Here is a 26,337-nt window from a genome sequence, read left to right on the forward strand (position 1 = left end):
ATCATGTGAAAAATCTCTATTCATAAATCCCTATTAAGTTTCCTGTTAATTGCAGCTGAATAGAATCCTAACCAATTCAAAATGATATTACATATGTATGTATACATAATGTATATTATATATACATAAATATCTTTACACTCAAAGATGCAGTTTCCCATCTGATCCTCATAACAGAACTACTGGGGGGTGGGCAGCAGCAGGTGGACAAGGTTGTTAGTATTCCTTCTACTCCCATCCAGATGACTTCCCGGGCCTGGGGCATGGATGGTACCTTCAGCCATCCCTCTCCCTCAAAGCTAATCCCATCTTTTAATCTTCCAGTGTTTCTACCATACACTCTCCCAACTCTGCCCACTTTTTTCTATCCTCTCTGCCACAGCCCTAGTCAAGGCTACTATGACTTCTAGGCTGGATGACCATAGCAGCCTTATAACTGGTCTCCCTGCTTCTCATCCTGCAGAGGAATCTGTTCTCTCCTACTCGGCTATGGCTAATCATCTCAAATGCACATCTGACCCTATCACTCAGTCACCCCTTTGCTTATCCTATAAGCCCTTCCAGGTCTGGTCCCTGATCATCCTTCCAGCTTTCTCTTTGTCACTCCTGCCCACCCACGCTACCTTCGAGCCAGGCCCTGGTCTCTAGGGCCTCCAGGCCTTTTGCTTCCCTGCTTCGCAAGGCCAGCTGTTACCTGACCTTCAGGACTCAGTTCAGCTGTCTCCTAGTCCAGGAAGCCTTCTCAGACAGCACCAGCTTCCTTCCACATCCAAGCGCAGGTAAGGTTCCTGTGCTCACCTCCGGCCCGTGCTTACACACTGTGCTGGACAGGTCTCTTTACCTGTCTGGGTCCCTCATTAGACCACACACTACTTGAGAACATGAACCATGACTTATTCATCTTTATACCCAGGCATCTGGCACAATGCCTAGAATACAAGAATGCCCGGAGTGAAAGACTAAATGAACAAGCTCCATCTTACAGATGAAGAAACTGAGGCTCAAAAAGAGAGGTACCCTCAAGACACTACAGCAAGGGTCAGCAAACTTCTTCTTAAAGGGCCACACAGTAGGAGATATCAGACCTGTGAACCAAATGTCTCTGTCACAACTATTCAACTCTGCCACTGGTGTGCAGAAGCAGCCACAGATGATACACAAATAAATGAGTGGTACTTTATTCCAATAAAAGCTCAATTCTACAGGCTGCAGTTTGCTACCCTTTACTAGAGAGAAAATGACTCACTCGGAGTCTGACAAACAGTAAAGATCAGAGCTAAGACTCAGACCCAGGCCCGCAGGGCTCCTCCCGGCACACTGGGCTGCCTGTCAGCGGGAGTTGCCAATTCCCTACATCCCTCACCAGGCTGACTTTAGGTGCTAGGAGGGTCCTGATGGGTGACACCATTAGGCAACAAATGAAACTGCTACCAAATACTGGATAACAAGGAGAGAACAGTAGGAAAAGTTTTATTTTTTAATGCAAATCAGAGTTACAAAAACGTCTGTCTTCAATCCTAGCCAGAGTTAGCAGGGCTTAGGCTAAGCTGAGCAGGTAACTACAAGCATGGCTTCAGGAGCGTCACAGAGTCCATCACACACCTTCACACACTATCTGTTAACCGATTTTTATCTAAAATGATAAAAATGAAAGAGGCTAAAATCTAGCCTTTTCGTCTCGACTTCCTCCTTTAGGCGTTCTGACCTCCTAAACAGTAAGTCTTGCAAATTGCCTGCTAGTTCAGGGTTTCATTATTCGTTCTTAAATGCCATCTAAAAATTGGCGGCAGTTCAAAATTACAGTCATTTCTGCACATAAAATCTTCAAAGACATCCCACTGCTCTCAGGATAGCCCCAAATCCCAAGCCTAGAGGCCCAGGCCCTGTCCGCCCTGGCCCTGGGTGAACCTCCAGGCTCAGCTCACTGCACACTGTCCTCCACAGCCACAGCCTCCTTTCAGCTCCTGGAGGGCACTCCGCTCCCCTTACCCAGCCCGACTCCTGCTCAGCCTTTGGGTCTCAGGGAGGGTCCCCAACCACCCCAAAGCTGTGCTCAGCCCGGTCGCGGGCTCCTGGAACCCTGTACCCTCCTCCCATGTGGATCTCACTTCACACTCCGCTTGACCAGAAGCTCCGTGAGGGGAGGAACCAGGCCCATCATGGGCGTCTCCTGGCTGAATGAATGAGTAAATGCCAGAGGGCGCAAACTCTCACCCCCACAATGGAGTCCCCGAACCAGACGTGGGCTGCAGGTGTTGTCTCTGACTTTAAAAGAAGGAAGGATCCACATTATAAAGAAACCATAGGGCTAGGCGCCACTTTGGCTCTCCTTTTGGTCTAAGGCCTGAGTCTCCATTAGAGAGAAGCACGTGGCTTCCTCAGAACGAAGGAGTCAAGGCAAACTGAGTGTCCTCTGTGCCAAAGGCACCGGCTGAGCTACCGTCTTGAATACCGCCGGGTTCCCTGCAGGGTTTCCAAACCTTCCAAACGACTGGTACTAAGTTACAGAGCTTCTTTTGATCAAAAGCACTATCACAGCAGCTTTTTTTAAAACGCAGGCGTCAGTGAGCAGACGTGTGAACTAAACATAGAGGGGGTCTGGGCTTGTGTCCCTGGAGGGTTAAGACACCCATGACAATGACGTGAGAACCGTCCCAGCACAACACACTGGCAGGTCGTTTCTCACTGACCAGAGAGTTAACCTGCTGAAAAATATTGTGATTGGTAAAAACAAGGTTGGCAGGAAAACAGATTTGGAGGAAAAAAAAAAATTTTAAGTCCAAGAAGACATTCATTTCCAAAAGAAGTTGGCCGCACACGTACCAATGCCACCGCTGATTTACAAGAAGTTCGACTGGAGCCTGTGTTCTCTTAAGCAGAGCTCCCGCAGGGGTTATGAAGCTCGGACCAGCCCTCTTCACAGGCGTGAGAGCTAGCCTGTGCCAGCTAAATCCCAGCGTGCACTCCTTTGACCCCTGAGTGTGATGGCCTGGCCTTTTCACACCTTACTTCAGGGCTCAAGGGTCTGCCTTTTCAGGGCCTGCTCTTCTTCCTGTATGAAGAAAAGGGCCACCTCCGTAGTCTTTGCAGGGAGCAGGGAAGGAGGGTGGTCTGTGAATAACTGTTGTCCTGTTCTTCCACTTAACAGGGCTCAGCACAACCAAACATGAGAAGATCATGGGGTTTTAACTTTTGATATTCAAACTTAAAACCACATTATCTCCACACTGCAACTGGTCAGGGCTGTAGAAATGCCATAGACCCAGGATAAAGTGGAATCCACGTCTGAGAGTTAACGTCGTCCCAGGAAGCATCACTGAGTCACAGCGAGTGCTCTGAGAACACCTAGCCCACGTGTGCAAACATCTGTGACACCAGCAGCCCTGCCCGAGCAGGGCTGTGGGACTGTGGTGACAGCACCACCACTGACGGCCCACTGACCTCCGCCGTGCCATCTCCCCAGGGGCTTGGCACTGGCCTTGCCCGACTCCTAAGGCCGTCATTAGGCTTGAGCACAATTCTCTATACGGAAGCAGAAGCCCTCAGTAACTATGGAATGCTGCCCACTCTTAAGGGATCATCGCCTTTATTTTCATTCTCAATTTCTCTGCGAAGCTGACTTGCTACGTCAAACAGCGACACGCAGAGCACTGACACAGGTCCCCTCCACTTCTGTCCTACCTGTGTTATCTCTGGCCACGAGACCCTTAGAAAAGTCCCCAGGAGTTGGGGAGGTCCTGCTGTCCCATTTAACCACATCCAGGCTGTTGCAATATTCCCATCTCTTCTGCTGAAGCTCTTGTAACCAGTAAGTCATGAGTTGACGGTTAGGAGCCTAAAAAGAGGGAAGGGAAAAAAGTGTTACTGCCACCAACAAGATGAAGAGCTTAAGAAAGTTATGTTGTATGTAGACACCTTGTCACATGAAAGGGAGAGTTAAGAAGAATAGGTCAAAGAAATTTCAGTTTCAACATCAGCAGCTTTTGCTTGCTACGAGTTGGTCAAGCAAACAGGAATTTTAACATAAAGAAAATCTTACTAATAAGAAACCTTTTAAAATTCTAAAATTATAGGATGATACAATATAACACTTTTCTCAAAAGGCTTCAGGAAGGCTTGTTATTCCTATGCCCTTTCACTCTGAGCACCTATAAACTCTATCCTAAGAAATCCAATCTCACATGGATATGGATGACATCCTTGCCGAATCAAATCAATGGTGTTTAAATTCTGTCAGCATCTGGGAGAGTGCACAAAGAAAACTGCAGATTAGAGATTAGACTGAAGAGCCAAGACATGGAAGCAACCTAAATGGCCACTGATGGATGACTGGATAAAGTTGTGGTATATATACAATGGAATACTACTCAGCCATGAAAAAGAATAAAAATAATGCATTTGCAGCAGCAACATGGGTGGACCTGGAGGTTGCCATACTAAGTGAAGTAAGCCAGAAAGAAAAATACCATATGATATCACTTATATGGGTAATTATAAAAAATAACACAAATGAACTTACTTACAAAGCAAGCAAAAACAGATTCACACAGAAAATAAACTTATGGTTACCAGGAGGCAAAGAGGGGCAGAGTGGAGGGATAAATTGGCAGTCTGGGATTTGTAGATACTACCTACTATACACAAAATAGAGAAACAACTAGGTCCTACTGTATAGCACAGGGAACTATATTCAGTACCTTGTAATACCCTATAATGAAAAATAATATGAAAAGGAATACCTATATGTATTACTGAATCAATATGCTGGACACCAGAAATTAACACAACATTGTAAACCGACTATACTTTAATTAAAAAAAACAAAAACAAAAAAAAAACAACTAGATAGAACATCTACAGCAATGGCTGAAACTTTTTAAAATTGATAATACCAAGTGCTGGAAAGGGTACAGAGCAACTAGAACTTTCATTCATTGCTGTGGGAATGTAAAATTCTGCAGCTCTTTGGAAAACAGTTCAGCAGTTCCTTAGAAACATACACTTATCAAGTGACCCAGCAACCTTACTCCTAGGTATTCACCCAAGAGGAAGAAGAACATAGTCACACAAAAACCTGCATGCAAATGTTCAGAGGCTATATATAATCGCCCCAAACTGAAAACAAGCCAAATGTCCTTCATCTGGTGAACAAATAAAATGTGGCACATCCATACAATGGAATTCAGCAATCAGATGGAGAAAACCATTGATTCCTACAACATGGATGAACGTTACATGCACATGCGAAAGAAGCTAGTCCCAAAAGGCGACATACTATACAATTCCATGTATGTGACATTCTGAAAAGGCAAAATTATACGGACAGAAAACAAATTTGTGGTGGCCACGACTTGGGTGAACGGAGTGGTTGACCACAAAAGGATAACACAAGAGGACTTTTGAGTAACTGACCTATCCTGCATCACGACTGTGGTGGTGGGTACATGATTCTATGCATCTGCCCAAACTCAAAGAACTATATACCACAAAGAGTGTGTTTCACCATATCCATTAAAAAAAAAAAAATCAACCACGACGCGGAGGGAACCCAAAACAATGAACCTAGCTGTAAAGAAAGAAACCAGATGGCAGATGTGGGTCACAGGTCTCCAGGCTGCCCCCACAAAGGAGTCCCAAGGAGAAGGATGCCATGGCACAATTACGGGAATCTCATCACCAGCGCCATCCAGTGAGGTGTGCAGACATCACACACAATGATTCCCAGGGTCAGAGGCAATCTGGAAAACTGCTCTGCAGGCCCCACAGCAAGGGATAAGCCAGAGACCAATCCTCTACTGTCCACAAGCAAAGGGCAACCTCCAGGTGCTCTGGCTACAACTTAGGGTCTTCTTAGTAACACCTGCACACATAGCCCCAGGTAAGGATAACCGTTCCCTACAGGATCTCTGGGTATCTTACAAAAAATTCTTCTAAACATCAGGAAGCCGTCATTCCATTCATCCAATCAACCAACGTTTACTATCAACATTTATCTATCAGGTACCTGGAATCGGGGCTTGTGGGAAAGACAGGAAAAATAAATCAGTAGTTTCAAGAGTGTGTTAAATGCGATGACAGGGACCAGAGTGTGTGAGGTGGGGCTGGTGTGACTGGAAAGCACTGAGGAAAGATATCTAACCAAGCAGAGGAGGTGGGGCAAGGGCCAAAGTACTGAGAGTTTAGGAAAACTGCTATCTATAGATTCAAAAGGTTCACAGTATTGGCTTAATGTTTGTCTTCTCCAAGAAGCATAAACTCTGAGATGTCTCCATTTTTCTAGCATCAAGCTCAGTACCAGACACATATTTGTTGAATAAATAAGTGAAGAAATAAATGAACAAATAATCATGAAGTGATGCAGAAGCTTGATCTTAAAGAAGCAAGTAGGGGCCAGAGGAGGGGTGGGGATGGAAGGGGGCAGGGCTGAGATACGCAGGGGCCATGCCCAAAGGGACTCATGTGCCTTCTTGGATTCTTGGCAGGGCAATGATGAGATTAGGCAAAATCAACGCTCTTGAAAGAGCAGGGAGGGCAGAGGTAGGTCGGGGCAGGGTTCAGGTAGGGGAGGAGATTCACTCAGGCCCAGGAACCCTCGAGTGCAGCTGGAGTCTGAGTAGCGGTTTGGTTGCAGGGTGGATGGTGGGGGCCTGGCCTAGCTCTCAGGCAGGACAGAGAGAACCCAGCACTCTGAGAGGGGACTGGAAAAGCAAGAGGCTGGGAGACACAGCCAAATCAGAGCCCAAAGCCCACCTGGTCCGTCCTTCCACCTTTCAGAGTCCACACTGAGCCCCCAGTCCCCCAACCTCCAGCTCAGAGGAAAGTGTGTGTCTGGGCAGTGTGTGCATCTGTGTGCAGACGTGTGCATGTGCTCTGGTCCTCCTACTGGCTCCCCTACCTGGCCCCCATCCCTGTCCCAGGGAGAAGGCCACACTGGGTCAGATCCTTCACTAACCTCTCCAGCTGTTCCTGCAAAACAGGCAACATGAAAAATCTGCTTTTTACAAGAAAGCCCTTTCCCTTTAAATCTCTGAGTCTTAAATCTAACTGGGGAACAATTAGTAACCTCTTAATCATCTCTCACTAAATTCCTGGGGCAAAAAAACTTTTACATCACATGCTTTCAGTGTCTGACAAATTTTTCATGTTACAGAAATCTGGTCAATAAGGCAGGCAAAACTGCCTCGAGACAATGATTAACTGGGGTTTGCTTCCTTTTAAAAAAAACAGCCATCATTGAAAGCATCACGACTTCAATCCCCAAGCAGCTGTGAAAGGCTGCTGGAGGGGCATGGCTCTGGGGCACATGCCACCATCAAGGTGGCAGGAAAGCCCCCAAAGGCACCGCCCTCCGGGAGCTGAAAACTCAAAGACAGAAGCACACACAGGCTATAAGGCAGGGCAGGATTTGAAGTAAAACACAGCAAAATCAGCAGAAATCCACGAAGCCTCTGTGTTTTCCATTTGATATGTTTTAAATAGAGACTGAATTGGGATTTGGCCTTGTTCAGTCCTAATTAGATGTAGAATCACAAACAAGTCCCTTCATCGCCCGAGTCTCAGTGAGTCACGTAAAGCTAGTCTAGATCTGCCCCGTCCAATACAGTAGCCACCAGCCACACGTGGCTTGTGAGCACGTGAGGTGCGGCTTAGAACCACATGATGAAATACTATAGATGCACTGGGTGAAACAAAACATATTAAAATTACTTTCACCTGTTTAATGGGGTTATCCAAAAACCTAAAAGTATATATCTGGCTTACACTGTATTTGTATCTAGCACTGTTCAATCATGATGGCAAACCAATTTCATTTGGAGTGCCAAGGTTGGTGGGAGATCTGGCTGGGTGGGAAATGGCTTTAGGAATGGTCAAGGGCATGGGGTTCTTGGGAGTGTGGGGCAGCCGACATTATTCACCCACTACAGGACTCTAGGACTCAAGATATCTTTCTTCTTTAACTAGGCACCTCCGTATCTCCAACCACCTCATGCTCTGTGAATGTCCATGGAGATGCCAACATTCTTTAGGGACCCAAAAGGGTCTGGCTGCTGTGGCTGATGGCTCACAGTTTCAGTACCATTACTGCTCGCTCCCAAAGGAGAACAAGTAGGACCTTCGAAGGATCTGGCTTCATAGACGGCACCTCAAGGAATCTATCACCAGAGCTTCTCCCACTGAGCTGCAGCCCAGCTGCTGACAAATTAGCTAGTCAGTGCTGAAGCTTATCATCACCACCAGCATGACCAGGAGAGAACCAGTATCTGCCCTACCCTACCCTAAATGACCATTTTAAATGCTTTAGTCCCACATTCTGGAGAGCCACACAGACATTCCAATCATGCTGGAAGGGACAGAGACGGGGCAAAGCTTCAAAGCTCAGCAGAGAGTGAGCGCCAATGACAGGCAAGCATCCAGCAGGCCAGGTGTCAGTATCCGCTGTCCAAAGGCTCACTGGGGCCATATCCTGAGTCTCCCATAACACCTGTCTCTCTAACTCCTATTCATTCTTCAAAGCCCAATGCAAATACCACCTCCAAATAAAGTCTCCCTGACCTGAGCCTGCATGTCTTCTCCACCTGTGGAATGGGGAGCTCACAGCACCATGTAGCCCAAAACAGCGTCTCACGGCAGAGGGGGATCTCCCTGCATGTTCTTTGCTAGTCTAAGTTCCTTGAAGGCACAGGCAAGACCTGCTGGCCTCAATAAGGTCCAAGATGCCCAGCACAGTGCCTCGAATAGTTAATTAAGCATCAAGTATCTGATTCATTCTCTCCTGCGTTCAGCTCCTGCTACTTCCTCAAGACTGCTAACACTCTAGTTCAAATACAGCACCAATCCCAACATGAGAGAACAAGCCAGACATCTTGGAAAGCCATTCTGGTTGTCCCCTACACAGCTGCATGGATGTTCTGGGGAGTTAGGGGCAGACAAGGACCAGGTGGGCACAGTCTTGATATGACAGACATCTGCTGCATTCAGGTGCAATGACACGAAGTGCCAGTTCAAAGAATGAAAACCAGGCCATGGCTCATCCAGCTTGAGGTGGAATTCAGTCCTTGACAGCTGGCTGATTAGAAACATGTGATGCCCCAGCTGTTTCCACAACCCTTTTTGTGTCCAGACCTCCAATAGCCCAAAACCCAGAAGCCTGCTCATGGGAAAATGGGCCCCAGACACCTGACCCTTCTCTTGGACCCCAGGGACTTCCTTCCTTCCAAGCCCAGCTCTTTCCTTGGTGCTCTGAAAACTCCCCAAATAAAGTTAATTTATCTTAACATACATTTATTAAGGGCCTACTCTTGCAGGCAAGTGAATTAATGGGGCAAAGGGCTGGAGTAGCAATCTAGCAGCATACACAGGGAGTCAGGCCTCGTCTGCTGACTACTCTCACTACTACTGACTGATCCAAGCTCTCTTACTCCCTGGGTCTCCAGCCCTTGGGTAAAGAATCTCCACCTATCAAGACAGCACATTGTATAAGTTGTAATACTGCTCATCTCCTTTGACCCAAAATTCCATTCCTGGGAATTTATCTAAAGAAACCCAAAAGAAGGAAGAGAGAAAAACACCACGTACATAAAAACGTTTGTTCATTCACTTAGCAAATATTTATTTAGAGCCTGACCTAGGCCAACACAGCAGTCAACGCAAGAGGTACAGAACTAGGTGAGACCTGGTCAATTCTCACCTCTGAGACACTCCCAGTGAGCAGTTTCCTTTACACCAGCAATAGACAACTAGAAACATGTTCACAATTAAAATCAAAGCATAAAAGGCATAGGTATACATTTAAGAAGTCCTTATACATTATAGAAACAACAACAACAAATCCAGCCAAAATTCTAAGAAGTTCTTCAAAGCATGGCAAAGAGATTATAATCTTCATTTTAAGCCTAACCTTTGAGAATTCTGAAAAAATAAATAAGGGATGAGGCTTTGCCCTACCAAATAAGTAAGCACATTATAAAGCCACAATAATTAAACCAGCGCTCTACTGCTAGAGAATCAAAACACAGGGATAAGTAGATAAAAAAAAATGTAGCATTTCAAATCAAATCAGTGAGAAAGGTATTAATTATTAAACAATGGCATTAGGGCAACTGGCTAAAAATTTGGAAAGAAGGTATTTACAAACTATGACCTAGGTGTGAAATCTAGGTCACAATATCAAAGAAAATAAATTCAAATTTGATTCAAAATTTGAATGCAAAATAAGAACCATTTAAATTAATAAAAGAAGATGCCTTTGTAATTAAAATTTTGTCTCTTTCTGCAGCTTGTGACAATAGATGCATAGATTTCTGCCAAATTTTGAAGATATGCAAGGGATGGTCTTGACTTACTGTGTGCTGGACATTGTGTTAAACACTTTATACATACCATCATTTAAAGTTCATAACAATCTCACAAAATAGTATTATTTATTTACCCAAAGTATTACCTACTTGGACTCTGGAGCCTAACTGTCTGGGTTCAAATCCCAGCTCTGCCACTTGCTGGCTGTATTAGGCAAGTCACCTAACCTGTCGGGGCCTTGGATTCCTCGTTGGGAAGATGCGAGTAACAGGAACCTACTTCGTGTCCTGTTGTTATGAGGATTAAGTGAGTTAATGCGTGTTAAGCTCAGAACAGTGCTTGGCCCACAGTAACTACTCATTAGGCATCAACTATCCATATTATCATGATCAACCCCAAGATCTCACAGCCATTTGGCACAGTCAAAATTCAAACTTGGGTCTGTGTTCTTTGTTTTCAAGGGGGAGAATGAGAAGGACATGTCCGAGACAAAATCCATCCTCTCAGCATTTCAGCAGGAATCACAAGTTCCTCTATGGTCTTTCTCAGATACTGAAATGTTGATGACCCCAACAAAGAGCCAAGTTCATTTTTAAAATCCTATAAGTGTGTTGGCTTCACTGGTAAGGACAACTCCCATATCAGAGGCTGGTCTCCCCAACAGTACAGAAGGTCCTCTGGACATCAAAGGGGTGTCAGCACAGCTTCACTGGGTAGGAGAAAGCATGACTGTCCATCAGCCTCTAAAGTGCTCCCACTGTATGCTCTGAGCCACAATTCTGCTCTAAGGACATTTCTTAAAAAGTAGACTGCAGTGACCAATAAGGCGGCCACATACAAACAAACACAGAGAAGAGAGAAACTGTTCTCCAGCATAATAGGATCATCAGGTCTCCAAGTCCAAAGAACCCCCCTGTCAGTCTCTCAGGTTCATGCTCCCTGACATTCTCCTGGTTCATCGGCCTTGGGCCTAGGCAAGAGCATCCTAACTGGTCCAAACCCTCTTCTTACACCTACCCAGTGAAGTCATACATATCCCATGCTTAAAACTCTCTGATGGCTTCCAAGTACTGAGCAATCTGGCACGGTAATCTGGCCCACATGGCCCCACACTCCAAGACCATAGCCTTTCCCCCACACAACAGGCACACAGGAGCCAGTTCAGCTTCAATGATCCCTGCTCCTACTGCACTAACCCCCACTTGCAAAATCCCACTCGCTCCTCAAAACCCAATTCAAATATCCTATCTACGAGGCCATCTGATGTCCCTTACAGAACCAGTCATGCTGTATGTGATGACACAGCACTTCAGTCACCCACTTAGTATGAAACTCTGGGCTCTTCCCCAAAAGGTCAGGTCTACCATGTTTATAAGCCAGAAGAACAGCATAACCAGCGGTTACGACAGAGCCACAAAAAGGAGAATACAGACGGGTTAAGTTTGTACACATCATAAAAAGCAACTTAAACTGCAGGGATAGTTTGACTCAGCCATTATTTCTTAAAAGGATGCAATGCCTGTTCATCATGAAGGAATTTTTGCTTCTTAAATCTAAAGAAGGATATCTGGATTTCCAAGGTAATTCTTTCATAAGCAATAAAAAGCACAAGAATACTGTAAACAGCCTGATAATACAAAACAAAACTCGGATGAAAAACAGACTACAACCCCATATCTGATAACCACTGGTTCCAAATTTTCTTCTGAACATTTCAAAATCATGAGCCTGGAAACAATCTCAAGGGATCTGGCCCAGTACCAATGAATGAAAAAAAAAAAGTAATTTTTCCCTGGAAGGGTTTTGAAATCTGTTTCATCCCAGCAACAGATGCTGAGAGAGAAATAACACGGGACATCCTGGCTCCTTGGAGCATGGAGGTCAGCTGCAGGGACCTCCATGCCTCTAATGAACATGACAAGTTCTTAGTTTTTAATCTTTTTAAACTGCTATCTTGACATCAGCATTTTCATATATCTTATTATGCAAAATAATTACATGAATTATAATCTAAATCCTTTTCAAAAGCTGAGTAAGAACTCAGACCCCATTACCGCTCCCCCTGCCAATCATTTCCCCCAGACAGTCTGAGCGGGAGGCGGGCAGCCTTTCCTTGGGGAGGTGCCCTACTTCTCATCCATTCCGGAAGATGAGTTCTGCCATCTCTAATACTCAAGCATCTTCTTTTAAAAAGCAAACACCTGGAGGAGGGGAGAGGCTAGTTCAAGTGGGTTCAATCCCCAGTCCCTCTATTTAAATAAACAAACAAACAAACAAACCTAATTACCCGCCCCTCCACAAAAAAAGCAAACACCTGGATAGAACAGACATTCCTTTAGCCACTCTTAAACAATGGAGGCAATCGGCTAAGAGAAAAGAGCCCAGCAGAACACAGACAAGCAAATGTGTGCTCTACAAAAGAGGACAATAAAGATAACTGGGCTTGTGAGGGGCCTGGCCTGAATGACAGATTTCACCAAGACAAGGGCAGGGACAGGCCACTCTGTGGGCCTGCTCTTCCCTGGAGGCAATGTGGAAGCCTGTTAAAATGCTTTCTGTTTCAGACAGAAGGAGAGCACGTGGCCTCTGAGTGACCACAAGCTACATTCCTGTGGTTCCCTATCAGCTCTGCCATTGCACAATTAGGCAGCGCCAGGGTTTCACGAGCTCAGAGTAAAGAAAACTCCTGCAGCGACAACCAGCAGACTGGCGGACAGCCCCCGCCACCTTGGCCTGCAGGCGCTCCCTCTGCCGTGCACCACTGCAATGTTCTAGCTTGATGTTTTCTAACTTAAAAGTAGGACACAGGAATGACTGACTTAGTATGAAGTTTTACACACTGGGGTTGGGGAGGGGCAGATTCCCGGGCTCCACCCACCAGAGACCGGGGAACAAGGGAGCCTGGTACTAGAAGTCTGCCTGAACTTTCAGTGAGTTTACAGGGGTGTCTGGGAAGCATGTTGACTTCTAACAGTCTTTTAAGATAGAGCTGGTGTCTCAGGAAAGTGTCAGACGGTCCTCACATCATTCTGTTATTCACCCCTCTCTCGGTGAAAAGCTGGAGGCTCTAAAAGTCCTTACTAGCTATTTGGTGGTGGAAATCATTAAAACTCACTCTCCCATAAACACCTTAAGTATGCCAAGCAAACAGTATCGCCCACCAGGAGGTCCCCTCTGAATGGCCCTGGAGGAAACCTAGCATGTGGTGGTGTGCCAGGGACTAAGTGATCGGCACAGAGACAGAAACCTCAGGGCCATCGGGAAATTGGGGGTAGAGAGTCTCCGGCCCCAAACCACTGCTCTGGAGCATAGAAACTCAGAATGCAAAGAAGGTAGTGGACGTAAACCACAGAGTGTCAACCTACAGAATAAGGGCTCACGCTTCACTGCTCTCCACCTACGCAGTTTAGTTATTTCTAGTCCACTTAGACAACCATCCTCAGACAAGGCCAGCCTTCACTTCACAGCCAAAGAGAACAGTCATTTGTCATTTGGAGAGCGGTGTTGCTCAGAGAGGGCCGCAGAGGTCTGCAGCAGAAGGGTCGGACCATGGGTAAGGATGCAGAGCACTGAGGTCCACCCTGACCTACCACCGAATCAGAATCTCCAACGGGGAACCCCCCCCCAATCTGCATGTTAACAGGGTCCCAAGAGGCTCATTCCCTACACTAAACAAACCTGAGAGCCACAGCTCTCAAGGAGGTGCTTCCCTTGACACAACAGAAATGAAAGAAAGGCCTATCAGCACGTTACCTCTGGGACAGTTACACGTGAGAGAGCTGTGTAAACTGTAAAGCTTAAAAAACTGGTTCACTTCTGAGGCCAGAGGGCAGGGCTTACAGAGCAGCAGGAGAAAACACTCCGAGGCTGGTCTTCCTCTGCACGCCTCCAGGAGAAAGGTCCTGAGCAGGGGTGCGCAGGCCCTGTCCCTGCCAGGGAAACACCACGCATGTCCATTATCAATCGACCCCCCTGGAAGTTTATCATTTACATTGTTAATTTCCAATCCTCCTGTGACCAAATGTCTTACATCTCTGCCGCAACATCAAAGAGATAAATGTACAATTTTAGTACCTATATACAACAAGTCAAAACAGAATAAGCCTAATTTCCTACTAATGGATTAAGATGGAAATATGAAGCAAACAGCACAAACTGCTGGGTTTAAATTAGCTAAATACTGCTCATGTGTCTGGGGGAGGTTTAGCGCCAGAGCTGTCACTAACTAGATGTGGGACTCAGTTTCTCACTGTGTCATACAGGACGCAGGGCGGGCTGATCTGAGGGTGTCTTCAATTCTGACTCAGGGATAATGACCCTTGGAACAAACACACTGAATGACTTCCTCCACCTCACACAGCCACTTAATGACAATGCCCTAATACACCCCAGGACAAGAAAGAACAAGCTCCTTGAGGCTGCTAGATGCCCACGGGGCCTTACCCAACAAAGACTGTTAGGTGAGTGGCTGGCTGGCTGCATCAGATTTCAAAAGTCAGGCCACCTTCTCTGCAAGTACAATCTCCCCTGGAGACCACGAAGCTGGAAAAGGAAATGAAAACTGGGCTTGCTGCCGAGAAATAATTCCTATCATTCAAGATCAACATCTCTGGTAACTCTGGCCGTCCGCCTCCAGCCCACGGACGCTCAGACAAGCTCTTGCCTGAGGACAGACTGCTCGGGGGAAGTCTGCTCTCTCCAGCAGGGCTGGCCCTGGACAGGCACAGAGAGGTGGCCAAAGGACCTCAGCTCCTGACTCTCCCCTTCACCCCCAGATTCCAGTTCTCCCACACAATCAATCTGGAAAAGTTAAGCAAAAAGTTAAGTTTGCAAACTCAAGAAAAGACGCTGATTCCCATCAGACTAGGAACACTTCTTGCTGATCGAAGAGGAACTAAGTCTTTGAACAGCGACACAATTATACCAAAACCAACCAACTCCCCAGCCCATTTCTCCAGGGAGCCCTTCTCAGTAATCAGGCATAGGGATCTCCAATTCCACAATGCCCACAGAAATTATTACACGAACCACTATTTCTAGCTCTGGGCAAAATCCAGATCAGTGCTTTACTTTCAAGATTCTCTGCCTGGCTCTTTATTTACCATGGAAAGATGCCAGACCTCCCTCGGAATCAAAAAACGGACAGATATTTGATATTTACTTCCAACACTGAATACTACAGACAAATATGGTTTCTCCCCAAAGTTTTTTCAGAGCTATCAGCGGCTAACCTATTTTTAAAGTCTTAACACTGTAGTTTCTTAAATGAATGGAAAATTTCCACTGCTGTAACTGCAGAAAAGGCATAATGCTTACAACATGGTGGATGCTCAAAAATATGCTAAATGAAGAAATGGACCCCTCAAATCTCCTTTTGTGCAACAAGAGCACACCACACACCCACCCCAGGAGGACGTGAGGGTCTGAAGTGCTCACTCAGTCAACCAGTATACACTGAGCACCTGGTCTGTGCCTGACACTCCTCTAAGCATTAAGGGTGAAGTGGTGAATCCCGGACAAAACTCTGACCTCGGGGAGCTTATGCTCTAGTAGCACACGGCATCAGACGCTCAAAACCCAGAACAGGACTAGACCCACTTTAAGGAGCAACACTATCCTGAATCTGTGGATTCGGGGTTTCCTGCACTGCCTAGTGAGCTACTGTTCACTGGGTGATCATGAAACCTGCCGCCTCTCCCGGGACCACTTGAGCTTCTTGCCCCTGAGAAGGCCTCACACACACAAGTGCCTGGTGTGTTCACACCATCGAGCTCTCCAGGTAGAGTACTTAGCAGAATGCTAGTCAGAAGCGCCACTACTTCCTAATTCACTATTCCATATTGCATCCACTCTGGGAAAGCATCAAAATCCACTGAGGCCTGGGCCTGCTAGGATGCAGGTAAACACCCAGTCAATGTCATTAAGACTCTACCACATACATCTCTAACAGAACTGAAAATTCCTAATCAAAACTCCTTCCAATCCCCTAACTGGACAGTCATTTCTACAATAACAGGGTTCTTTTCTTTCTCCGGAGGGAGGGTTATTATTCACATTTTGTTCTGACCAGAGACGGGAAGGCTGCAGCCCAGAGGCTGAGGAGTAAAGGCACCTGAACAAGGGGACCTGTCCCGCCCTCAGACGCCCCGGTGAGGTGGGAGAGCTGGTGTTCAGGTGTCAGCCTGAATGCATGCGCCCCCTCCTTCCATTTCTCAAGCAACAGTTATCTCCAAAGAGGAAGGAAATTGGCAATGTGCGTGTGAACAAAGCCAGTGAGAGGAGCCAGTGAAGGTGGCCAGAAGGAATGCTTCAGGGAAGGCAGTCCACCAGGTGGGGCAGGCCTGGGCCACACAGCCCCCGGGCCCATGGCACAGACCACAGCAGCCCCTACTCAGAGACAACAGTGCTTAAGAAGCAACAGACCACCAGATCTTCAACTTCGCATTTATCTACTTTAAAACTGTTTACCAATGCATAACCTATTAATATTTCAACTCTTACTACACAAGATAACCCTCCAACACAATTAGATGAAAACACTGGACATAACCCACCCATCAGTTTGGGAGGGAAAAAAAGCACAACTATTTATCAAGCTCTGCTGAAAATTCTTTACTCATTCCTACAACTCTGGCCCCAAGGCTTTCCCCTTCTAAAGGGTATGCCTCCTGCCATCAGGCTCTCCAGAGTCCCCCACACACCTCAGGGCCTCTGCCCTGCCATCTCCTCTCCCTGCAATGCTCTACTCCCCTCTCCATTCCTCCAGTTTACACTTCCTTCGGGTCAAATGTCACTTCCTCAGAAAGTCTCCCTGGCCCTCCTCCCTCCAAATTAGCTTAGGACCACCCCCATCACACACGCACCCCATCGCTCTCCTTTGAAACTTCACAGCACTGGTTGGTGTTTGTTTCATTTTTATTAATGCCTGTCTCTGGGCTACACGGAGAGCTCCCCAGACAGGAACTGTGTTCATCTTGTTGGGTCTGTACCCCTAGTGCCTAAGCACACAGAATGAGTGAGTGAGTGAATGAATGAATGAACGAAAATTGCCCAGCCCCTCCTAAAACGAGTCAGTGAACTACAGCCCAAGGGCCGTATCAACCTGCTGCCTATATTTACGTAGCTAGAAACCAAGAATCGTCTTTACATTTTCAGACAGTTGAAAAAAAAATCAAAAGAATAGTATTTTGTGACTTGTGAAAATCACATGAAGTTCAAATTTCAGAGCCCAGAAATAAAAATTTGGGGACCACAGCTACACTCCTTCTCTAGAACAGCAGAGTAGTGGCAGAGACGGCACAGGCTCAAGACCTAAAACATCCACACCCGGCCTTTTACATTCAACATTCCCTCTCTGCTACCAGTGTCCTCAGAGTCTAGACCATGGGCATGAAACACAAGAGATCTGGAAATTAACGACTGACAGTAATCCCTGCTTGGACTCCTGATGCCAGTTATGTTTGAGCATTCACTGAAGAGCAGCCAACTCTGTGACATGTGGTGAGACTGTCATTTAATACATTTGAGAATTCTGGCTGATCGCTTCTAAAATGTCGGCGCTTACACCAAAACCAATGCTAGGTAACAGCCTTCTACTCATTCATTCAACAAATGTCTACCTGGGTACCTACTCTGTGCAGGCACTGTTCTTGGAGGTGAGGATACAAACAGTGGTCCGCAGGGGTCCTCCAGAGCAGGGAACAGGGTGGAGATTTATACTACAATGAGAACTGTGTGACAGGCAGTGGGAAACAGTCACTGGGATATCACACACAAGAGACTGTACCTGCCTTTAAGGAACTTACCCACTAGGAAGCCATGACAAACTAATGAAAAGTTATGTCTCGATAAAACATTTAAATAATACTTCAAGACCCCTGAGCGGGTGCTCCAGGGAAGAACAGCTTAGCAGAACCATTTAGCCAGCGAGGCTGGTTCACCACATCTATTTTGTACTGAACACACTATGATTAGCCAAGCTAACAAATGTTTGTCATTAAGCTGAGAGCAGTTTCAACACCAGAGAATGTGCATCCTTCCCACAAAAGTGGGTTTTAAGAATAGGGACACATGATTGTTCAGTTACATGTGACTCAGAAACCAGCACACATGTCCATCTGAACACCAAATGCCTTCAAGAAAGGGAGCAGAGGGAGCAGGGTTCATCTGCTGACAGTCTGATGGTACTCCTTGCTCCGGAGGCTGCAGAGACCTGGCAGGGCAGGATTTACCCCCAATCACATGCTCTCCTTCCCTAAGTGCCAGCTCACTCCAGAACTGTCTCCTGAGCCTCAGATCCCAGTTGAGCTCAGTGAGAAGCCTCCAGCACCACCCCCGCCACACACACAGGAAGTATTAGACTCTGCCGGACTGTTGTAGCAGTTTCCCAATGTCTAGTATTCGGTACCATACATTCTGGTAAAGAATCAGTAGGTAAAACGTTCCTGGTGCTTTTTTTCCGTGTGAAAAGGACAGAAATCAAATGCTGTAAACGAAACACCATGACATCTTATCTAATTCCAAGCCACTGGAATCCAAAGCAAAAAAAGGTGGACTTTGAGAACAGATGACAAAATCGGATACTCGGACACTCATTGTTCCCAGCCTGTACTACCAAAGAGGGTCTGACACTACATTCATGATCTCAGAAAAATCACATCCCCTCTCTGGCCTCCATCCCCTCTCCTGTAAAATAAGGCGCTGGGCCACATCCCTCAGTTTAGGAATAGAGAACTTTACCAAGAAATTCCAGTATCAGCTTTCATTAAGACTCAAATAGTAAAACATTTTGGAAAAGTTCAACAAAACCACAGCATCTCCAGAGAAGGTGGAAAGTTGCTTTAAAATAAGAAACATATGATAATACAATAAGCAAATCACTGATTTTTTTTCTTTTCTTTTTAACCCATCGAAAGAAATGGTACGTATAAAGCTATATATAACTAGCTGAAGCTTGAGGGGGGCTTAATCCTCACGAACCTACAATCCCCCTTAGAAATCGAGGTGGGGGCGTTGAGCAGCCTTAAAGCTTATGTGAATCAATTCTTGGATCTGAAAGGTGAAAAAGGAAGATAAATTGCTAATTTCCACTTTTACCAACATACGATATTTACTCCCACGGTTCGAAAGGAATCACCATATGCTAAAATCCAACCTTCTTAAAATGCACCCCCACTCTGCAACCCTACATGTTGGCTGCTCCTTTCTGTGGAAAAGCCTTGCCTGTGTTTCCATTTCCATTGTTTTTATAAAGCAGATCCTTGGCTGCGGGCATTTTGTCTTACTCTGTGACTAATTCAACTTTACATGCCAAAATATTCCATACTCAGTAACCCATGTGAAGATCAAGTTCCTTTTTTTTTAAAGAAATATTCTGAACATACAAAAAGACGGATAAAATAATATAACAAACAGCAGTGTACCTACCACCCAGTCCTAGAAATAAAACACTGCAAGAACACTGGAAGCCCCTGGGCACCCACTCCCACTCACGTTCCCCTCTGTTCCCAAGTGGTAACCACAATCCTGAATCTCCTGAATCCAGGGCTCATCACCCACACGCAGCTCTCTCACGCACCACGCAGCATATACATTTACACAATCTTCTTAATCTTTCCATCAGTGATACCACTTTGAATGCAACCAATCTATTACTTTGTTTTCCTTGCTCAATTTCATGTTTATGACAGTCATCCATGTTAACACCTACAGCTCTCATTCCCTTCTGTTCACTGATGCATAATATTCCATTATATGAATGGATTACATAATTGGCCAAAGTCACTACTTGGTGTTTCATATGGCTGCCTAGTACCTACTCTGTGCCACCCATTTTCCGTAACATATTCCAGAATTCTCAAAACCACCTAATGAGGAAGGTAGGATTCCCACTAGACCAAAGCAGAAACTGGGACAGATGGGTAGTGTAACTTGTCCAACACTTGTGAGTGGCAGATTCAGGCTGCAAGTTCAAGCCCATCCAGTTCTAAAGCCACATTCCCAACACTGCACCTTGTAGCCCCACTTATGTAGATACCTCCATTATTCAAAAAGGTTAAAAACCTGATAGAAGGCTCTAAAGCCATCTGAGAAAATCTGAAACAGGATGCTCCATTTTCTTTTTTAACAAACAATTCCACAGGAAATTCAGCTGTACACAGGGACAGTCCATGTGCACAGTTAGCACAAGACTTTCTTTGGCAAAAGTCCCTATGCACTCACCGGAGTCACTCCCAAGTTTATACAAATGCTTTCTAAGTAAGCCCGAGTTGAACTGCAACTCTCCTTGGCTTCCTTTGGAGAAACAGGCTGTCTGCACCCACTTAAAGAAGGGATAGAGGAGCATAAAAGAACACAGGAATCAGATTTTGCTCAAAATGGCAAGAGCTGAGTTGACAGAGCTCTAAGAACAACCTCAGGGAGCAGCTCCAACTGCTGCTGGCTTCAGAGATGCTGGGAACAGCCGTTTGCTCGCAAGGCCAAGGGCGCTAGGCACAGCCCACTCTGCTCTCCACTTGGCCAGCTCTGCAGAGAGCTTTCACACATCCAGCCCAGCCCTGCTGCTCTGGAGAAAGCCCAGATTGCAATACGGAAGAGAAGCGAGAAAGAGGAGTGAGGGTGGAGGCTCACAGGAACTAGGCAAGGGAGTGAAGCCAAGGCCCAGACTCCCAGGCCCTCAATGGAAGCAGAGAGCCCCTAGGAGATGATGGGACCCCCAAGGGCAGGAGAGGCTTCTCAGCACCAGGGCCAGGACTCCTGACTTTAGTCCCATGCTTCTACATAGTGTGTTTCTCCACTAGAAGATTAAGGAAGCCTCAGTGGGCAAGGCACAGCTGCTGAAGCCACCCTTTCCCATCTCTCCCAGCCAAAATACGGAGCAAGCAAACAGGCTCTGCCACTTAATGGCTGTGTGACCTTAGCTGGGGCGTTCCTGCCCACTTGGGCGGGGGTTGCCCCGCATTATCTCTAAGAGCCCTGCCATCTCTGCCTCTCTCACTATAGCACTGAATGCAACAACATTTACGAGTGATAAGAATATAATTCATGTAATTCCAACACCCCCATTAAGTATATACTACTGTTATCCGCATTTTACAGAAGAGGCAGATGAAGCACAGAGAGGTTAATGACTCACCCAAGGGCAAGAAGCCTACAGTCATGAATGCCTGGGAGGGGTACACAGGACGTCCAGGAGATGGGGGTGGGAGGGCAGAGAAGGGCCCGAGGGAAGGCGCAGAGGGAGTTAACGGGTTAGGGGACTGAGTAGCCCCCAGCCCCTCCAGCCTAAGTCCAGGTAAAGGGCTTGAGATGGAGACACGGGGACAGAGTACGAGGAAGAAGTAGGGAAAGGAGAGCAGATTGGCTTTAGAGAGAGGAGGGTGGATGGAGAAAGTCCGATGGGCAAAGGAGGTAGGCTTAGCTGGCGGCGGGGGTATCCCGGGAGGCCAAGGAGGGGAGCCGGGGAGGGACGTGTGGGCGGGTTCCGCGGGTAGGAGGCAGGTGCGGGGCGGCGGGTCCCACCTTGAGCACCGTGACGGCTCCCGCGCTGTGCACCTGGAAGTGCGCGGGCGGCTCGGCGCCGGTCTCCGCCGCCTCGTCGGGGCCCGTGTAGCTAAAGCAGGCGTCCGCGATGTCCAGGTGGCCGAGAGGCAGAGCGTCCTGCGGGCTCTTGAAGTAGTAGAGGTAGCAGCGGCGCGCGTCGAACACGAACCAACGGCTGCGGTAGCCGCGCAGCGGGCCCTTGCCCGACAGCTTCTGCAGGTAGCCGCACAGCCGCGCTGGCTCCCGCCCGGGCCCTGCCCCAGGCTCCCCCGCTGACCCCGGGGCCGCACCCTCGCCGCCGCTGCCCTCCTCCGCCCGGGCCCCGGGCCCCGGCATCGCCAGCCCGCACGCCAACCGCCGGCGCCCGGGCCCCGCGCGCCTCCGCGCCGCCGCCGCTGCGCCCCCTCCCCTCAGCCCCGCCCGCTCCGCACGGCTGTGCGGACGCGCAAAGCAGCCTGGGACTTGTAGTCCCGCCCCCGCCCGCCCCCGGGAGCGCCCGCCCCGGCCCAGGGTCCCCGCAAAACACCCCGGAGGAGACCTGGGCGAGTCACACATGCTATCAATGCCTTGCTGTGACGAGGGGCTCAAAACCCTGCGCTGCTGGGCTGAAACGTTCTTTTTCTTTGTGGGAGTGTGGGTTACACGAGAGAATGCACTTCTCAAAACCCATCGAGTGTCCCCTTAAAACTGTGCATTTTTAGTCTATGTAAGTTATTACAAAACTGTATTTTTAAATCTCTGCCCTGCCAGAGTCACAGACTAGTACTGCAAAAATGAGAGAGCCTATTGCTTGGAGCTGAGTGGGTGCTCAGTAAATATTTATAGAATGCATGAATGAAAGCCAAAGCATTTCCCACCTCTCTAGACTTTGGTTTGTTCTCTGAATTCAACAAATATTTACTGAGCGCCTTCTATGTGCCAGGTACAGTTCCAGACACTGGAGGATACAGCAGTGAACAAGCCAATCATTTCCCTGCCCTCATGGATTTACTAGTCTAGTAAGGGAGAGCGAAAATACACACAGAAAAAATCAGGTAAATGTATACTGTGTTGCGTACAAGCTATGATGAAATTTTAAAAGGATCACCACTTAAATAGCAATTATTACTTACCCCTGCTTTATATATTAACTCATTTGAACTCACAACAACTTCAAGAGTGGGGCCTGGCTGAGTGAGAAAAACTCAACTTGTAAATTGTTTTCTAAGGGAGGGACATTTTTATGGTGACTATGAAGTTGGCATGATGTTACACTTTGTAGATGTTTTAATGAAATGTTTATTAATTTTGATTTTCCTTTTTCTTAGGTTTTGGGGCCAATACATTTTTCTTAGGCTATAAACATTTCCTAGGCCCCTTGAAAGCTGGACCTGCAGTATCTAAGGGATAACTAGCTTTCCTGGCCCTTGCCAGGCTCTGGCCAGGCCCAGAATGTGGCCCACTGAAGAGACTGCTCAGCCACAAGCCCTGAGATCCCACAAGAGGGGCAAAGTGTGGAGGCCTCGAAGCCAGCAGCAACATCTCAGCAGGGGCCCCTGGAGGGCTGAGCCAAGCAGAAATGGCCCAAGCCTTCCAAGCTTCTATAGAGCCTCCAGGACCAACCCCAATACCCTCTCGACCCTCCAGACCTCTCCCACCCCCGGCCCTGCACTGCCCTGCTACACGATGGACCTTTATCTCGTCTCTCTTAGCACCTCCCTCCATGTTCAATTTGTTCAATTTTTATAGTTTATGTAAAATGCTAAACAAATGAATCTTCAGTTTCCCCCACTTTTCTAACCAGATCACCCCCTTCAAGACCCTCCTTCACGGAAATTCTGGGGCTGCCTCTGGTGGCTCCTAATTCCCTGGACCCCTCCTTCTTCAATGGCTTACTGACATTTTGCAGTTCCCAAGGTCTCTTAGGTTAAAGGTCAACGTCCTGTGGTCAGAGGACAGCTTTACCCGGCCAGTGTGCCTCCTCATTTCCAGTATGGGTGAGCTTGGTGCCCAAGGGTCTGCCCTGCCTGCCCATGTGAGCCCTTGCCCCCTCGAGCCTCTCAGGAACCCAGTGACCAGAAGGAAGTGGCCAACCCAGGAGGAAGTGGCTGCTGTTTACTAAAAAGAGGAAATTTGGGCAGTGAACTTGCTCCCACATGGCCAGCCTCTGTGCAAACCCCCCAGGGACACAGAGCCAGCAACTCATCCTAGGCCAGTTTCCCCAGAGAGAGACGGGGTGAGAGGCCTCTGATGAAGCACCCAGCCACCCTCTGCCTTTGTGTCTGTCAGACCCCAGAAGGACAGAGGTGGCTAAGACCCTGGCCTACCACAGGGGGCACTTACAGTCCTGAGGGGCGGCCAGAGAGGAAAGTAGACCTTACCACCTGATATGCTGTGTGTCCTTAGGCACGTCTGTGCCCTCTCTGGGCTGCAGTTTCCTACCTGTACAATGAAGGAACGGATGGTGGGGTGATCTACACAAAGGCCCTGCCCGGCCTTCTCTGAAGTGTATCAGCGGCATGAGGCACAGCTGAGAGGGCCTGTGGTTCTTCCTACAGCTCCCAGGCCAGTGGAGGCTCTGCTTTTTTCAGGCTCCATACTCAAAGATCTCTTGACTTTTCCAGCCATTACAGCTGACCTCACCCTTCCCTCAGGGCTCTATTTCAACCTGTGGGCTTAACCGCCCACTCTAGTTAGTGCAAGCATTACCATTTTGAGGGTAACGTATTTTTATCTTCCCCAGCCCTGCCAGAGAAGCCACCCTAACCAACTCTGCCACCATAAACGGCACAAATGGAGGCCTGCTGCCTGGGGCAGAGTGCTAGCAGAGATGGCTCCAACATTTGGGAGTGTAGGACACAAGGCAAACTTGGTAGGGCCTCGCTAAACCTGGAGCGTACGTATCTGGAGGTTGTTAGCCTGGACAGGGAGGGGAATGGAATTCATGCGGAGAGGGGGTAGTACCAGAGCTGTGGGGGCTGAGCGCTGGAGGGTTGGACAGGGAGGAGGGAGAGCAGGACCGACTTCAGAGCAGAGGCTGCATTGACCAGGATGAACCGCTCCCATGGAGGACCCCACCACCGCCAGGGAGAAGGCCGTCCATGTGTTTCCACACAGCCCCGCACCACACTGACGGGGCTGCTGAGAACAGTGGTTCCGGGGGGGGGGCTCCTAAATAAAGGAGGGGCTATGTGACATCGGGCGGGTCCCCAGCCTCCCTGTGCCCCAGTTTCTTCATCTGTAGAATGCGGCATAATAATAGCATTTACCTCCTAGAGCTGCTGTGAGGTTTAAACAAGATAACAAACGCAAAGCTTTGGCACAGCCCCTGATGCGTGTGGGCGGTAAGTCCTCAGAATGGCAGTTGATTCGTTTAACAAACATCCCTCGTCTGCTCTTTGCCTCCGCTGGTGTTGAGTGATGCTGAAACTCCTGAGAAGGACTGGGCCTGTCCCCTGCGGCAGGAAGCTCACAGCCTACGCGGGTTGGGGAGCTTCAGAGAGAAGAGTCCCGCCAGGGGACCCTCTCAGCCTAGGTTTGCAGACTCGGGCTTCCAGGAAGCCTCATTTCCCTACCAAACTAGCAGGCAAATCTACACACACCCGTGGTTCTCTTTCCTAGAGGGAAGGCATCTGGGGTGCTGGCCAAGCTCCCAGCCCTGAGCACCAGGGAGTCAGAGTTCAGATAACTAGAGGCCTGAGTGCCTCCAGGAGCTGCTGGAGGGTGGGAGGTTTGCAGGGGCTGGATACTAGGCAGGTGAGGCCCGCATAGGAGCTAGGGAGAGTCACATGGCCCGGGGAGCAGGTGAGGACCTGGCTGCAGGGGAGGCTGAAGCTGTGGAGGCCTTGACCTTTCTGGCCACTGTCCTGTTTCTGGGCCTGGCACTATGCTTAGGACACCATAAGCCCTTCTGCCTTTCCTGCTCACCTTTCCCAGGGACCCTCTTGCCATCATCTTCCTAGCACCCCATCCCTTAGCCAAACCTGATCTCACATTCTTCCTGCCTTCTCACAGAAGCAGTAGGACTGCAGCTCCCCCTGCCACCCGCTCCACCTTATGTAGCCCAGTTTGGGAGGTGGGTGCACCTTAACTGAAAGCTTGAAGAGATGCCATTCTAATGGTAGAAGTTTAGACATCATTCTGGTTGGGTAAGGGGGTCTTCAAGGAGTTTAAAAGGTACTTGCACAAGCAAAGCAGTAAGAGGACAAGACCTTGGAGGAGATCCAGAGGCAGTCAGGATGTGATAATGGACAGTGAGGAGACCCAGAAAGAGCTGCTCTTAGAGTGAAGAGGGGAGTGTTTTAAGATTTGTTTTGTATTGTGAAGTTTGGATACATTGACTAAAAACTTATTTATCTTGATTCAATGCATTTTTAAGATACTCAAAGAATTTGAGTGGCAAGGAAAGGAGCCCCAGGTAGGGGAAATCTCAAGAGCAAAGACATGGAAGTCGGATGCAGCATATACACGGGGAAGCGGGATGGGACACCTGGGTCTGGTCCCAGCCCTGCCAGTCATTTA

The 26,337-nt window shown here is 47.8% G+C and overlaps 1 protein-coding gene across 2 annotated transcripts in view; it reads right to left on the reverse strand.

Annotated features, from left to right (window-relative positions):
* Positions 1-22,199, reverse strand: part of TBC1D2B (TBC1 domain family member 2B) — a 71,540-nt gene extending 49,341 nt beyond the window's left edge. For both annotated transcript variants that reach the window (XM_064480661.1, XM_031440723.2), the window contains exons 1-2: positions 21,817-22,199; positions 3,682-3,835 (exon numbers count right to left, since the gene is read on the reverse strand). In XM_064480661.1, the coding sequence (XP_064336731.1) occupies positions 3,682-3,835; positions 21,817-22,173 (511 nt within the window). In that variant the 5' untranslated portion in view covers positions 22,174-22,199. The remainder of the gene's footprint in view (positions 1-3,681; positions 3,836-21,816) is intronic.
* Between the last annotated feature and the right edge of the window lie 4,138 nt (positions 22,200-26,337).

The sequence above is a fragment of the Camelus dromedarius genome, chromosome 29 (genome assembly GCF_036321535.1).
Source record: "Camelus dromedarius isolate mCamDro1 chromosome 29, mCamDro1.pat, whole genome shotgun sequence".
Lineage (NCBI taxonomy): Eukaryota > Metazoa > Chordata > Mammalia > Artiodactyla > Camelidae > Camelus > Camelus dromedarius.